This window comes from Girardinichthys multiradiatus, chromosome 13 (genome assembly GCF_021462225.1).
Source record: "Girardinichthys multiradiatus isolate DD_20200921_A chromosome 13, DD_fGirMul_XY1, whole genome shotgun sequence".
NCBI lineage: Eukaryota > Metazoa > Chordata > Actinopteri > Cyprinodontiformes > Goodeidae > Girardinichthys > Girardinichthys multiradiatus.
In genome coordinates, this window is record NC_061806.1 from 32,052,478 (window position 1) to 32,069,958 (window position 17,481).

The 17,481-nt window shown below is 37.4% G+C and overlaps 1 protein-coding gene across 11 annotated transcripts in view; it reads right to left on the reverse strand.

Annotated features, from left to right (window-relative positions):
* LOC124879245 overlaps positions 1-17,481 on the reverse strand; it is a 63,753-nt gene that overhangs the window by 13,590 nt on the left and 32,682 nt on the right. For 3 of the 11 annotated variants that reach the window (XM_047383676.1, XM_047383675.1, XM_047383673.1), the window contains exons 3-4: positions 4,407-4,442; positions 174-279 (exon numbers count right to left, since the gene is read on the reverse strand). The exons of 2 other annotated variants lie outside the window; for them this stretch is intronic. In XM_047383676.1, coding sequence (XP_047239632.1) covers positions 174-279; positions 4,407-4,442 — 142 coding nt within the window. Of the gene's footprint in view, positions 1-173; positions 280-4,406; positions 4,443-17,481 lie in introns of those variants that run through there. 6 more of the 11 variants (XM_047383680.1, XM_047383677.1, XM_047383679.1 and 3 more) reach the window with 4 other exon arrangements.

Consider the following 17,481-nt stretch of genomic DNA (forward strand, 5'->3'; position numbering starts at 1 on the left):
ACTGTAAAAACCAATAACCATTTGAAAGCACACCAAGAAACAAAAATAATCTTTTACACAAATGAAATTTCAGACCTTGTTATCAGTCAACAACAGCTTCACCCTTGACCCACTGTGGAGCATGTGGAGGCAACATGGGGGCTGTTTTACCACCTAGTAGCACAGACACACACCTGACACACCTGTCAGAGAGGACTTAGCCAGGGCACCAATCCCATAGGCGTTGTTGGACTTCCTGTTCAGTCGAGGCAGAATAGAAGTAGTATCCTCCATAGACAACTAAAGAGAAAAGGGAGTGGAGTAAAGTATGGTTGAATCAAAAGGTTAGTGAGCAGAGATGTGAAAATACAGGATATGTTGGTGAAAGATGTTAGTGATAAGATAAGAAGATGGAAAATCAATGTGATATTGAAAATGACAACGTAAGAACAGACAGGGAAGATGAATATAAGAGAGAGGATTTGATAAGAAATTGGGGTGGAAAGACCAGGTGATTGAACATTCAGAGAACAGTTTGAAGAAGATGAAATAAGAGAGGAGAGAGGTTATAAGGGTAGAAATAAGAAAAGGAGGGTTAAATATTTTAGCACATTGCGAATTTCTTATAGGCATTATTAATTTAAGAAGAAAAACCTTAAGATATGATAGCTAAATGAAATTGAATATTTAAAAATAATACAATAAATGCTTGTGTGAATATAGTAGTTTGTATTTATGAAACATTACCCCAATGGAAGAAATATTCTCCCCATAGAATAGTATTTTAAAGATGTGATGCAAGGAGTTGTTAAAAGGTGCTTAAATTGGGAAATAATACTATTAGGCAGGAAATATATGGATGATATAGAGAAATGCACTGTGAAATTGGCTGGTGATTGGAATCGGCCAGTTTTTGCTGACCGGCTGTTCGGAAACTCAAAAAATCCTATCAATTTGATTACTAAATGCACCATATGTAAGCATTGTTAGGTCTGACTTGTGTTAGCGATTTTCAGTGAGGTATTAATATGAAAGTTAGCAAAAGCACAGAAATATAGGGAACTATTTAAACTAAAACTATATTTTCTACAGCAAGTCTCCATTTCAGACTGAGAGAGAGAGAGACCCAGACCTAAACGAGATACAAGGAAACCTGAATATATTCCAACCATGTTGTTCTGTTTCACCTTTGAGCTTTCAGTCTCTGTCTTCTATAGGGACATGCTAGATTTCCCCAAGGCAGCTTGAAATATGATGTATTGCTGTCTTTGTTTCAAAAGAAAAGCCCTGTTTAAAAGTGACAGTTTTCTCACACATGTATGGTATGATGTGACCCTTTAGGAGGCAACTAGAGACTGTAACCAGCTACAGGGTTATTTTCAAGGTAAAACACAGACCGTCAAGTTGCCTGTGAATCTGAACATTAACTTAAATAAATGTCACTCTTTAGCAAAGAAAATGCCCAAGATTGTTGATAAAATGTGTGATTATAATATTAAAACAGCTAATGTGACTAATTAAACATGATGCATTCCTATCGGTTTATCTGTAAATGTCATTTAATTTACTATAAACCAGAAATAAGAGGACCATATATTTCTGGCTACAGTAGATTTGGTTATCCCTTTTATGTTTTCCCAAGACACTGTTGTTTCCTTCCCAGCATTGAAAAACTTTGTTATGATAAGCTAAATAGCTAAAGCTGTAAGTCTTTATTTATAAAGTAATGACAAGTTTTTTACATTTCTATAAAAACACATATTTCGATACTTTGTTACTCCTGAGCATTTATGAATATATTTCACAATAATTATCTCTGAAAAGCATCTGTGGCAGCTTGTCAATCCAGGAAGGTTTATTGGATCATTTCCAAACCAGACAAGGCTGACTGCTTTCCAGAAACAAAACTATTTAAAACCACAAAGAAGCAGGTCTTCCTAGGAGTGTACATGCCAGCAAGTTCAGCCTGAGGTCAAACAGTGTTTTATTTACAGAAATTAAAAGACGAGATCTTGTATTAATGTCAAAGTGTTAAATGTTAACAGTCATGACAAAATATAACCAACCTTTGCTCATTTGTAAAAATTATCAGAAGAAAGTCTCTATTCACCATAAACATCTCCTACCAGCTGTCAAGCACGGAGGAAACAAGCTGATGATTTGGGATTGCCCCATGACCTTGTTGCCCTGTTGTCTTTGAGTCGCGCATGAACTGATATGAATATCGATATATTCCTTTATCAAATGTTGTCTGTACAAAATGAGGACTAAAAGGATGATTATTTTAAATAGTCCCTTTTATTGTGGTTCTGGTCAACAGGACTAAACTGCCAACTGTTTGGTAATATGCCAAGCAAAGTAACTTTAAAAAGTGAAGCTGACTTCAGAACTGTGTGTTCCACTAATCTAATTACAGAATAAAACATTATTTCTGAAGTCAAGGAATCTCATTACACTTTGGTAAAAATATGATCTGATAAGTTTCTTATTTGACATCCGTAAGGCAAAGGTCTATTGTCCTTCCCCATGATAAATTTTGTGGAGCAACTGAAGCCCTCTCAGAACATTTGTACTCATCTTGAGATAAAGAACTAAACCTTTTTGTATAAGATCTTCCAGACTCTTATCATCAGTCCTCACGTCAGAAGATTCAGCATCACTTTGTTACTACAACTTTTTGTTACAGGCAGTTCACAGATTCCAGGATTTTAATCAGTTAACTGACCTGAAACTGACCTCTAACCTTTGCTTTCTTTGGTGCAGTGGATCAAATAGATAAACACATTAATTATGTAAAGCACTACGTGCTGTCCAATGGTTGTCTTTTGCCCAGGTGTGCCATATTATTGAGATGGAAGACTGCTTCCCTGCCCACCAATATTCAATAGAGTTCAGATGAAATGTCATGTCTTTGCTTCAGAAATATCTGTTGCTCTATTAATAGTCAGAATGGCACATTTTGTAAGAACTGTGGGCCCTTTTTGAAACATATTTCTAATTTCCCACTCAGGGATATGTCTGCCACACCACAATTGATTAGTGATTTCAGCCTTTCATGTCTAATCTTGTTGCCATCTCACCCATTAGAAAATGTTTTGCACTTCATATTTTTGATATTTTTGTTTGTTTGCACATTTACAGTTGAAACCAGATATTTACATGCACTGTATAAAAAGACACACAACCTTTTTTTCTCACTATCTGACAGAAAATCAGACTAAAACCTTTACTGTTTTAGGTCAAATATGTTTGGAAAAATTATTTCTAATTGCCTAAATGCCAAAATAATGAGAGAGAGATTTTTTTGTCATTGCTTGCTTCAAATTCTGAAGTTGAAATTTGGATTCTTAGGAGGCAGACTTGTGGATGCCCTTCCCGGTATAATGTATTGTTAAATGATAATCTGCACTGTTGTGTATAAAACCAATAACAGAGGAAACAAAATGCAGAGTCACTGCAGTGCTTTATCTTCCAGCCTATTGTTTACACACTCCAAGCAAATTCTGGTTTCTCATTCCTCCTAAATTGCACTAATTTATCCTATGTTCCAGAATTACACTTTATTGTTACTGATTACTTTGTTTATGTTACCATTACCATCAAATTCGCATTTTGTTTTTCAGGTTTAAAAAAAAAATAACAGAGATGGCAAGGTTTAGTTTGCTGGAAAACAGCATTGTGACTTGAATCAAAACTGTGTTTTCTAACTTGGTTGAATTGTTTTTCTTATGGCTAACAATGCTTACAAAAGATATAATGTTGCATTTCAGTAACTTACCAATGCGTATATATATATATATATATATATATATATATATATATATAGAGATTTTCCATTTCATAGAAGCTTTGCTTCAAAGTTACAGTCACTCTGATTCACCTTTTAGTCAGTATTGTCTCATTAGATTTCTGCTGACTGAACTTAAAAATGCATCACTGAAAAATGTTTTGCTTCCAGTTAGAGACAAAACAAATTTACATGTGCAAATAAATTTGGCTAAAGATTCACCAACAATTACTTAAAGGTGCATTATATCACGCTCTGCTCTCAGTGACAACTGGGATTTGTGCTTCAGCTGCACATAAGATAAGCCTATTACAGCCTTTTATCTATAATTCTGTACATACGGGAAAGTATATATTGCTTGCAGTATAGTAGATTAGTAGAGTGCTAAAAAGGAGTTGGATGACTGAGAATATACAGGTGAAAAAAGAAAGAAATAGGGATAAGAAAGGGGTGAAATAGACAGATAAGGAGAAGAGAATGAGTGGCAAGGGGTCGACAGATAAACAAGCAGAGTGTCGACTTATGTTCTCACAGCTCAAACTCAGGTAGACTGTAAGAAATGGAGGACAAAATGACAGGTGGAGGAGGAGATTTGTAAAAAAAAAAAAAAAAACAGGGAGATTTAAACTAGGAGACTTACATTGATTCCTTCCCAGGAAAACTCAGTATGGCCATGCTAGGAAAGAGGGGATGAAGAACAGGAAGGAGAAAAGTACAAGAACGTAAGTGCAATGAGCAAAGGAGGGAAGACAAAAGAGATTTTAAAAGAGGGAAAGTGAAATTTACAAATAGTTTTTGTCTGGAATTAAAGCAAACTCAATATTTATATGTAGTCTATGAAGGTATTATCTTCTGAAAATATTAAATTACATTCTTAAGCAATAAGTAGCATTTTTATTATTGTGCAACAAATGCAGTGATGTAAATAATCTATTATTTTTATTCTAAGCTTGAATAAAGCTTGAAGCACTTTGTATTTTTAATAACCTTTGGGTTTTAAATTAGAACATTTTGTGACACCTCCCTATATACAACAAACTGTGATGCATTGTCTGTTATTTCTATCATTATAGGCAGACACTTGCTCATCTATTTAAGTTAGAGTAGCTTGTCTATTCAATCAGACCACAAAGGCCAGCCTTCAGTCATTATGTACATTAATAACCCTTGGTCACCCATGACTCATGTCACGGGTTTACCACTGTTTCTTCCTCGGACCTTTTTAGATGGATACTAGCCAAGGCAGACCTTGAAAACCCTAAAACAGCTGCAGTTTTGTAGATGCTCTGAGACACTTGTTATCACAATTTGCCTCTTTCAGCTTCTAACATAGTAAAAACAAAATATTCAATTGCTATCTAACACATCCCACAAAATGGCACAATGATGAAAATATAGTCAATGTTATTCACATCACCTGTCATTGGTCATAATGTTAAGCATGGTTGATGTATTTGTACACATGGATGTGTAAACTACTCCGCTTGGCCATGTAAAAATGTGGGTATTGCTAAAAATAGCCAAATTTCACAGGATAGATGGACTTTAGTTCAATTATTATCAAAGATTTGAAAAAGTAACCACTTTTTGTTAAACCATGAATTAATTGATTAACCATATTCACCAGCAGTTTCAAAACATCCAGGCCCGATTACTGCCAGACCTGCAAAAACCAGAAATCACCTAAAAAGAACCTGCCTGGTAACATGAACAATAATGAGCACACTGATATCTCAAAAAATTTGAAAACAGGTTAGAAATAAAGTTAACATCAATCGGCCTAGAACTGTTTACAAAGCCATTTCAAGGGATTGAGACTCCAGTTAACCACAATAAAAGCCATTATCAACAAATGGGAAAAACATGGAATAGTGGTGAACCCTTCCAGATCTGGCCAGTCTACCACAATTATTCCAAGGGTGTATCAACAGCTCATCCAGGAGGCCCCCAACAAAACCAAAAACTACATTTAACTTCCTGCTGACTTAATTTGCTTCACTGTTCATGATTCATCATCAAGAAACAGACTGGGCAAAAATGACATCGATGGGAGAGGTCAAAGGCCAAAACCTATGGTGACCAAAAAAAACACAAATCCCTGTTGGACATTCACCAAAAAACATTTTGATGATCACCAAGACATTTGGAGAAGTATTCTGAATGTAACATTTTGGAAAATATGTGTCCTGTTACATCTGGCATAAAACTAAGAGCATATCAGGAGAGAAAAAAACATATCAACAGTAAAATATTGTGGCGGTAGTGATAGTAAAAGCCTGTGGCTGCTTTGCTGAGTCAGGGCCCAGATGCTTTGCCTTAGTTGATGGAATCACGAATTCTGCTGTCAAACAGAAAATCCGGTAGGAGAATGGCTGGTAATTGGTTTGCGACCTTAAGCCCAAGCTTACTTGGGTTAAGCAGGAATGTTCCACCTTTCAATAGCTGAAAAAGATCCCAAAACAAAATGAAGACTGGACTAAAATCCAATTGAGATGTTGAAGCATGAGCTTAAAAAGGCCAGGTTTTGAGCACAATGGCTTTTTCACTTAGGGTGGATAGTGTTTTCCTATAATACATTAAATAACTGAAAACTACATATTGTATTTACATAGGTTGTCTATGTCTCATAATAAAATCTAATTGATGAGCTGAAACATGTCAGAAGGACCAAAAAGTAAGAACAGAAGCCCTGATGATGTAAGGTGCTGTGTTTTCATGTTCCACCATCTCTCTTTCTCTCCAAACTGGCCACAATGTTTAGGTAACCAATGGATACCACCAAGTGGTAACCGCATCACCAGGGGCAACAGCAAATCTGATGTGTGGCCGACATGGACACCATTTGTTTTCAATCCACATATACACGCAAGTACATGTAAAGCACAAACAAACACACACTTACACAAATTCACAAGCTTTCTTGCATATTCATCACTTTATAACACTTTGCAATCGACACAAGCACAGAGGACAAACACCTTAACCTGTGAATCCTAGAGACTACAGGATTTCAGCAGATGCAGTGTTAATGTAAGTGGGTTTTTGTCCTTATTTTATACTCCTTGTCTCGAACTTCTGATCGTTTCATATTACAATGAGGAGATCCTCTAATGGCATAGCCAGTTAATAAACAGATTTCTTGAATTTAAAGCTGAAAAACCATTAACTGTATTAGAAATAGAACATAAAATGTGCTCAGCTTTGTCAAAATGAACCCCAAACCCTATCTTCTATCTTTACACACCAGCTGCTGTTAGCATTAAAGTAAAAAATGTAATTTGATTCTGTGTTAAATTATGTTCTTGTGTAGCATTTATACTGTAAACTTTTTATCATTTTTATTCCATCAAAATGAGGGAAAATCTATTAGAGATGACATGTAAACAACGTTTGGTTCCATATCTTCAGATAAAAACAGAATTTAATTATTTGATCATGTAAAATCAATAACACTCACATCCATGTAACAAGAGTAAATTATATGAAAATCAAAAGAAAAGAGTGATCAAGAATAGTAAAACATTTTAACTAGAAATGTCAATACAGGGATGGTTCATATTTTTCTGTGATGTTCTGTGAAGTTATTATCAGTAATAGTTCTGTAACCCATCAAAAGAAAAATTCTCAGAGCCAAGAATCACATCTTCTCAGACTGATCCCAAACGCAACAACAACAATACAACATTACATTAGCAGACATCAAAGTTTACCCTTGACCGTTGTTAAAGACCTTATTTAAGATCATTGCTGTTTTCTGTTAACCAATCAACATTGTTACTACATTGCTAAACTGGTTAAGGACTAAACATTTTAATTTGGCAAAAGGTTTTTAGTTGTGCAACAGTATAGAAGATGGGACTTTCCAATGTTTCTCACGGTCCTTCAATTTATAGAAAATATTCTGGTGGAGCAGATCGGGAGCCTTTTACCAGCACAACGTTAGCAATAATAACATGATGTGAAAATTTCAGTTTTAGAAGTTTATACTTGCCAAAACTAATATCTTTAGCTGTCCTCTGGAGACCGCTTTGTCTTTTGGTGATAGAATTTAAAGGAGAAACTCAGCTTGTTGCAGTAAATCCTAAGATTTTCATCAGCAGTTGCTTGGCATAGACACTCTAGCTCATGAATAATTATCAAACTGGGTTCAACTTGGTTTAGGGCCATGCTGCCCTGATTAACATTTTTATCTGGTCTCATTGTCAGGGAATGTTTGGCAAACTGAAACCAAGGGCGAGTAAAAAGGAAAACCCAAAATGAATTGTCTGCAGGCTCCTTTTGCTTTATTAGAAGCTGTGATATTGTGATATTCATGTCAGAGATGTTTGTTTTTCATAGCAAGTCAATGAGGAAAAACAATTAATCCGTAAGAATCCCCTGAGATGGAAAAGGGATTTAACAAAGCCTAATAGCTGCCACAAGTCACCTCAGTGGGGTTTTGTTCCTCACATGCACATGTGTACTAATGGGATCTAGGAAAGATGCGTGGACTAATTCATAATAGTGCAGCAAACATGAAACATTTATTGGATAATGAAACAAAAAAAGAAAAAAAAGGATTTTATGCTTCTTCCAAGAAGGCCATTGATCTGTTAGACAAACCAGGCAGAAATCCATCAATTATTAATTCTGTCATCCCCCTAAAAAATCAAAACTGTCAGTGCTGTTCATTGTCTGAGACCAATAAATGTCAGAAGTACATTTGGTGCCAATCTATTCAATAACGTCTGTCTGGACCAGAGTCATCACATCCCCACTAGAACTTTGCTTTAAATTAAATGTTAATATTAAAATCCCTCAGGCAGCAGAATGAGCCTCGAATCTCTAAATTCTCTGCTGCTGGCCTAGTAATCAACATGTCCTTGGTAACAATTTTTTTTTCCCTTGGTAATAATCAATTACCCTGTTAACTTCTGATGATAAATTATTGTCTTTCTGTGCTATGGAGCAGAAAACTGCTGCAATTGGCCTTGAAATTATTCCGATAATTCAAATCCAACAGGGTTCAAGGTCAGTGTGCTGTTTTGGTTGAACAATTTAACAAGTGTGTGTGTGGGTGTGTCTGTGTGTGTGTGTGTGTGAGGTTTCAACCATGATTTCTAATCATAAGGAGACATCTGAATACAATGGTCTTTACACATTCCAAGGACATCTGACTCATTGCATCGAAGAGTGTAAGGCTTTTAGAGTGAACTCTGGATTGAAAGTCCTGTGTCACGACTGCTTTGTAAAATGTGGGTGTGTACATGTTTATTTTTTGTAGTCACACAGACTCCCCAAAGTAAATAACAGTCGAGCTCCACCTTGCAGCACCGCTAACAGTGTCTTTTCTTTAGTCCATGAGGTAAAGTAAGGTAAGGTAATTTTATTTATATAGCGCTTTTCAGTAACGCAACACTCAAAGGGCTGTACATACAATTACAATACAATCACAAAGAAAATAAACACAGATACAGACACAGAAAAACAAATTAAATGATACTACAATCCTTCTAAGAAATCTAAAAATCTATGAATCCTTCTGAGAAATCTAAAAATCTCTGGCCAACATTACAATGATACAGATAACATTAATAATCATTTGGGTTTTATTGGTAAGAGCTGGTTCTAAACCAATCTTTCTACAGGGGTAATTATGTCATTAAGTCCTCTATGTAGGGGAAAGCATCTTATGCTAAGAGAGAATGATCCTTGGGTTCGCTGGTATATTGCAGTTGTAGTCCCATATTAACAATAATTGAAATCTAACCAAGCAATCACTGAGTTAAGGAAGCTGAGTCACTGGTGTAAAAACAGCTTTTGTTCAATTTTTTAAGAAACTAGTATTATTTTCCTTTCACTGGTAAATCTAAAAATCTATGAAAAGGAGAAGAAATGAAGAAATGAAATCCACATTTAGGTAAAAATAAGGAGCATGGGAAAGCAACACACATAAGCAAAGATTTTGCAGGGGCATTGTGGACTCGTGAGGGTGCCAATATTTAAGTATGATCATGTGTGCACAGAATTAGACAGTCAACACTGGCGAAGATGCCATTGTCCTTGAAAAAGAGATGGAAGTTTTATCAAACGGCCATACAGTTCAGTTCACAGATGAGGGGGGTTGCTGGGCAGAGCGTCATATTTACAGAACATCCAGGAGAAATGTTTTGATAAGAAGCCTGTGAAGGCCATATCGGGGCGCCTGAATTAGACAAACAACAATGTTTTGGTTCAGGCCGGCTGTAATTTTCCGCCTGCCTTCAAAGTCTTACTGGCATTCTCAATTTCAAATCCAAATAGCCAAATTTCTGGTACTTTCAGTAAATTCTGAGCAAACAACTTTCCCCAAGATTAAATCATATCACCTTTGAGTCCGGGAAACGCTGCCAGTCTGCGATTCTGTTCAAGGATCGCGTCCAGCTTGCGATTCTGCACTCTTTACATATCAGTCTGAGTGCTGAGAGCTCTAAAGATCCCTTCAAACATCCCAGGCAGCTTTGGAATGCTTTGAACAGCTGCCGATGTTTTACAAATCTTTCGATAAGCCAGGTAACCGCCAACTCCAAAAGGCAGGAATCCAATTATGTACAAATTTTCCACGTCCTCGACTGACATTGTTGACAGGCACACAATCTTCCACTGCTGCCAGGAATCCATTGCGTATCTGGAGAAGAACATCCCGTCTGGACAAGAGGGTTCCAATTTACCCTGTCTTACCGTCGAGAAAATTTGATCGATTGCGTTGAGAGACCAGCTGACCAAATCCATAATGAAAAAATTAGGAGGATATGCGAATTTAGGCTCTAAGAAAAACATAGACAAAAAGCTGAAGCAGGGTAAAAAATGGGGGAGGATCAAGGAGAGAGCAGAAAAGCGTCTGACCCCACCGAGAGCAGAAGAGAAAAAAAAATGCAGATGAGGGGAAAGAAGCCTTTTGTGAGCTAAAATCTGCATTTATTCAAACACAATAACACTCTCAGCCTCCCGGTAAACAAATATTTTTCAGCTCACAATAAAACTATAACATTAAGCTACTCATTTGTGTCTCCAGTTAACCACAGTGCCATTATCAACAAATGGATGAAAACATGGATAAGTGGTGAACATTTGAGAAGAGGCTGTCCTACCAAAACTACTCCAACAACTCATCATCAACTCATTGAGAAGGTTTCAAAAGAACACAGACCAACATCTAACACACGACAGGCTTCACTTGTCTTAGTGTTCATCATTCAACAATAAGAACGAGACTGGGTAAAATTGCATCTATTTAAGAGGTCCAACTCAAAAGCCACTGCTAACCAAAATTTAACTAAGAGGCCCTGCTCAACATTTCCTTGAGAAGTAGCTTCATCATTTTCATTTTCTGAGAGCAACCTTTTGGAAGATGTGGGTCGCACCACATCTGGTTTAAATCGAACATTGCATTAAAACAAAACATCATTCTGACAGTCATAGTGGTGATAGTGTGATGGTTTGGGGCTCCTTTGCTGCTAAAGGACCTGGATAACTTACCATAAATGTTAGAACCCAAATTTTGCTCTGTATCAGAAAATCAGAAAGGAGACTCTCCAACCTTCAGTTTTGGTACCTTGTGCTCACACTTGGGTTATGCAAGCAAGACAGTGATCCAAAGCACACTAGCAAGTACATGGGATATTAAGTCTGGATTTAAATTCAACATAGATGCTGTGGTATGACCTTCAGCAAGACTTTCACTTTGGTTGATGGTCAGAAACACGAGTGTTTGACAAAAAAGCAAAAAGCCCCATCATTCTCAAACAATCCTGGTGATGTTTCCCACTTTGACTGTGGGACCTATAGAACATACTCAGCAAAGATGTTCCTGTACACTATTCCATGTATGCTTTGCCTGTCAGCATCTTGCATCTGGCTGTGAGGGACTGGAATGTTTGAGGGGCATCTTGGATTCCTTCTGATGTTGGAGACCACAGCCTCCATTGCGCTTGTGCTATGTCCCTATATAGCTGCCATGAGTGTCTCTGTGCTCTCCTTTAGTCCAGCTCTCTCTAGACATTGGTAGATCTTTTTTAAAATATCAGCCACTTTCTCATTCTGCAGATGCTTGTCTCTGATGGTTCCTCCTGGTCCTCTTCTTGTACACCATGTTTCTGCTGCCTGAGACATTCATTTAGTAGCTCGTCATTGGGGGCCATCTTCCCTATGTGAAGCAGGATGTTTGCTATTTAATCCTAGAAGGTGACTCTGAAACTCACTAGTCCATTAACTCCCTCCTTCAGCTTGGTAGTATGAGAGTATTGGACTGTGGGTGGAATCCTCCTTGCATTGTGAGGAGCTTCATTGTCTTTTATCACCTTCTCTGACCAGGACAGGGTACCCGCACAAAATCTGATGACTGGTAGGGCATATGTGTTGATGTTCTTACCATTCAGCTGGCCTTTTAGAACCTGCCTAACTTGCTGTTGGTCTTTGGTTGTGGTTGACTCACTTGTGGCTGCATCAAGGTTTGCTGTTTTCCAGTGGGATCCCAAGGTTTTGTAGCTGTCTACACATGTATACAGAGCATTTAAAAAGCTTTACCTGTTTTATTTTTTTAAGATGAAGTATTATACAGATCTAGCTAAAACGAGAAGCGTAAACACACCAAACAGATCTACAATATCTTACAGCAATTTTCTGTTTGCATCAGATTATTGTGAATTTATCCTTTGTTACAAACACTCAGGACTGATTAGATTTTCCATAGAACCAAAGAAATCACCAACTGATGTTACTCATACCATGCCTTTCAGATATCCGTTTAAGTTTTCTCAAAGCGTTTAACAGCCAATGGGACTCCAGTAGGATGACATCATGCTTTAGATCTCCATGTGTAGAACTAATGGCCTACAGTACAAGGCGTCTAATTTACCTTGCACAGGTAATGCAGACATGAGGCACATTAACTAGAAAACTTCAGTATTTTGATACAGAGAGGTTTTTAAAATACTATCTAGTATCTCATAAAATATTTTAGGCATCCAGACCAGACATCTGTATGATTCTTTAATCTAATAGAAAGCAGGAGGCATGTCTATGGTTGCAAAACCATAATTAAATATTTAAGGTGTTTATAAGACAACTGACCCATATTCATATTTTTAAAATATTTCCTTTAGAATGATAAGGCTTATACTCTAGTTATAAATTATCGTGGATATAGCATGACACTCATCATGCAAAATATGATCCGTTTCAGGGTAAAAGACAAAAATAAAGTAGTTATTCTTTTCAGCTCACTAACAGCACACACATGACTGTGGTGCCAGTAAAAACAATGATCCAGAGTCAGCTTTTTAATGTTTCCAGTTTGTATTATCTTGCTATTTTTCACATAATAATGTGTTTGTGCCTGAGCCTGATTGCACTGAATCTATGTTGTCAGCCAGTCTCTAGTGTTTTGTTTGCCTACACTTGGTCCAGAGCCTTGTCAGGATCTGAATTATGTCTCTGATCGCCTGTGTTTCACTCTGTCAAATCCCCACAACACCTACTGGCCTTTTTCTCTCTGAAGGTCTATAAATTACACACAGAAGAAATGTTTGTGGAAGTAAACAACTTGAAGGCTGCTTTCGGATCAGTCATCGAGACAAACGACCCTAAATCAAACAGTTTGGTTTCTGCTACTGAAGCCACCGAAATGCCAAAACTGGCGCAGCAATTTAAACATGTATAGTATTTCTGTGGTTCTCTTATTTCAGGGTATTAAATAGAAAGAAGGAGACAGAAAGCCTCTATGGAGTGGTCCCGGTTTGCTTTCAGTCATTGATCAGGTGTAGCTTCGAAAAGGAAGTTTTTGATTGTGAAAATACATATATATTTTATTTTATTTTCAGTTATTGATTTACATAATGTATCATGTAATGTATTTAAATAATATGTATCCATACGCCTTCAATCTGATACCCCTAAATAAATTCCAGTGCATCTAATGGCCTTTGGAAGTCATTTCTTAGTAGAGTCAAGTTGTGTTTATTTTAACAATAACATAAAGCAGCCTAGAGGCCCATGGTAACCCTGGAGGAGCAGCAGAGATTCACAGCTGATGTGAGAGAATCTAATAACACGACACGACAGCTGAAGTGTGCAAGAGGTTGGCAGATGTCATATCAATGGGGAAACACAGACCGACCTAACACCGCAGGCTCACTATGCTAATTTGATGTCATTAGTTAATAATTACAGGTAGCTTAAGTGTTACAGTTAGTCCATCATTTTGTTTACTTGATGCTTTTTATAGATGGTCATTAAACATTGTGAATGACATCCACCAAGCTCATACGCTGCACTGCTCCAGCTCAAAATGCCATAAAAGATGTTTAGCCTGATGTGAATTGTAAATCGGTGAATCTTTGTTTGATTACCCAGTGGCTTTCCTCAAGGACCCAGATGTGTGACACAGAAAAACAGAATTTTGGAATAGAAATTGAATTATAGAACTGAAAGTGAAAGTAGTCAAAGTTTTCAATGCAACGAAATCCATTTTCAAAGCAAATTAATTTAGTAACCATTTAATTTGGTTTAGTAAAATAATTTAAATTTGTGAAATAAATTTTTAAACCAATACATTTCATTTTTAACTACACAGCTACAGATTCAGTCTGAGCAATTCAAATTCAGTTTCCGATAGTACAAGTTTCTGCCTATATTTTTGTTCAACTTCACAATTATGCATTACTTTGTGCTGGTCTATCTCAAAAAATCCCCAAAAAATCAATTAAAGTTTGTGGTTGTAAGGTGAAAAAAGGTGTTTCAGTTCACATGATATACATATTTTGTAAGGCCCTGTAAAACTTAGACTGCATTTTAGCCTTTAAGCCCTTACTCCGAAGGCAAAGTGACAGAAAAAGTAGCAGTCACTCATGAAAAAACATTGAGATGAATGTCTCTGTTTGCTCCACTCCCTTCGTCTTACTCTTCCTAGTCCTCTTTCTCTCTATGGAGTCCACAGCTGAGAAGTGATACATGGCCCAGTAATAGCCTGGGCCCTGGGGAGAGCAGCTCTGTGGCCTTGGTAAGAGGCTATCAACAAAGACACACCTTCTCAACAAGTCATGCACAGCTAGTCACGAGAGCACAGTCATGCACTCTGGAGAGCATGCCGGTTTGATTAATATGGGTGTCTGCAGGGTGAAGCAAGTGTTATCAACCCTTACTCTTCTCCTTTTTCACATTTCCTCACTCAGACACATTCAGTGATTCAGCAGTGTTATGCTAAGTCAAATTGCTGCTCTTGAGGCTTAATTTAATATTTAGGAAAGTGTGAGCACTGCAAACATTTAGACCCTTTGATAATTAACCTGATTAAAAAGAAATCATTGACATAAAACTTTTGATTTTAAAATAATTTAATCTTTTTCACAGTGAGCTGATTAGAGGTTGCAGTGTTGCATCATAAAAGTATGAAAGTGTACACAAGAGATTAACCAATAATTAACCAAAGAAAACAATGTATTTGGAAGTATTAACATGTAACCTTTACAGCAGCACATACAGGTCTTGCAGAGGTACTATCACTATTTTGCATTTGTTGGACCACTTGTTTGCTGAGTATTGGATTATCTGCACGTTGTTGGACGTCACTGTGCCCCTCCAATGGCATCGGCCATTTTGTACCCAGGACAGCCCGCTCCTACATATCCCATCGAGCATTGCGACTGATATGACTGGGCGTCCCCAGTCTGACGTCACAGGATGCTATATAGGAGGCGCTCATGTTTGAAAACTCGCCTTCCGCTGGAAACGATCTGGTGATTGAAGCGCACCACTTTAAGAGAAGAACTCTGTGAAGAGTTTCATTCATTCTCTCTCGTTGGACAACGAACTATTCATAACTGAAGTCTGTGGACTAAGAAGGCCAGAGATTTCACTTTGCCGACCGAAGACGTGAGTTAACACGTAACTGAGAACACGGAGCTTCGGAGAGACGAACCGCTACTGTGTTTCATTTTCAAGTCGACTTTGATGGTCAGATCATATTTTTCCTTTTTGTCAAGAAGACCGAAGGAAAAAAACTGACCGTTCCCCTGAAGTAAATTGTGGACGCACAATTAACTCAACCCCACGTGTCCTCGCTCGAATTCCCTCGCTCAGGAAGAAGACGACACAAGTAAAACCCATTTCTTTTTTTTATTTCTTTATTAGAAGGCCTGGGCAGGGTCAGAGGTTGTAGAAGCGATCAGAATCGCTGGTTAGGATCTCATGTGTTCTGAATAATATGTGCATGTAACCTTGCTTGTTGAAACTTTGATGTGTTATGTGATATCGGGACTCGCCGTGTTCCCCAGAGCTGTTTGTGTTTACTATCTGAACGCGGGTGCGTTGCAAAACTGGACTGTTAAAACGACCTCATGGTAAAATTCTCCATTTTACCTTTGTTTTCAATCTCACTGTGCTAGCTTGCCGCCAAAAAGTATCAATCCTTTGTGTTCAGGAGTAAAGGGGGAAGTTTTATGATCAGAAGATCATAAAAGACACTCTAAGCTGCACTCCAACCCCCCCCCCCCCCCCCCCCCCCCCCACCAGTCATCACCACACCCCCCTTTCATATCCTCTCCCTTCATCTGTTGTGCCATAAACTGCTGGTTGACTCAATACATACCCACTACCGTTTGTTGATTTTGCTTATTTAGATGTGTTACCCCTGTGTGTGTAGAATTCTGCATGTTGAGTAGGTGAAAATTAATAAATATTCACATAGATAAAGAGAGAGCGTTTGGTGTTTCATTGTGTGCAAAAAGTGATGTGTCAGTCAAAATAAGGTTCAAGTTCCACACGTTTCGGCAGAAACGGTCGATTAAACAGCGACATCTCCGGCAATAGTTATTAACTATTACGGAGTATTCAACGGTTGTAATTGTCAGAGGCGTTGAGCCACAATTACAACACCAGAAATATCTCTGGTCTCGATTTGTAAATGAGGATTTATGGTTAAGAAATTGATTTTGTCAGATTATGATTTGTAATTATAATTATTGATCAAGATTATTCAATCAATAATCATACTCCCAACACATTTTTATTGTTTTTCCTGTAGATTATGACATTTTTAGAAACTATGCCTTATCAAATAGATAATTTGGAAAACCGCTGCTTTTGCATTGAAAAACTATGTATGCCCCATGATTCAGCATGGGGACAGCTTAGAGACTTTATTACTCTCTCATGTTCCTGTGGAGGAATTTTAGCCAACTCTTCAGTACACAAAATTGCTTCTTTGCTTGAATGGACCAGTTTCAGACAAGAGTCTACTGTGACATTTGTTTGTGGAATACTTTGCTATACAGAGACAGTCATGGTTTACTCATGACTATTAATGCCAAATCATCAACCCTCCACTACCATTCTTGTGAGTTGGTGACTGGTGTTTGCGCTGATGTGCTGAGTTCTGTTTTCACCAAATTTGCCGATATTGATCATGGTCAGACATCACTACTTTGGTCTCATCTGTCCAAAGGACATTAAACCAGATGTCTTAATCCATAGGAACTTCACCAGGAGCGTCAGCAAACATTTCAAACTTCTTCAGTTGTTTTTTTCTAATTGAAGAATCATTTCATCAAACAATAAGTGGGTAATGTGTGGACAGAAATAAAATAAATTTGCACAGCAAAACAGTGATTCTAAATTAAAATGAGACTCTTAATTTGATCATCCATGCATATTCCTAAAAGTAAATATTTGCTTTCTGCATACAAATATTTATGATGCAT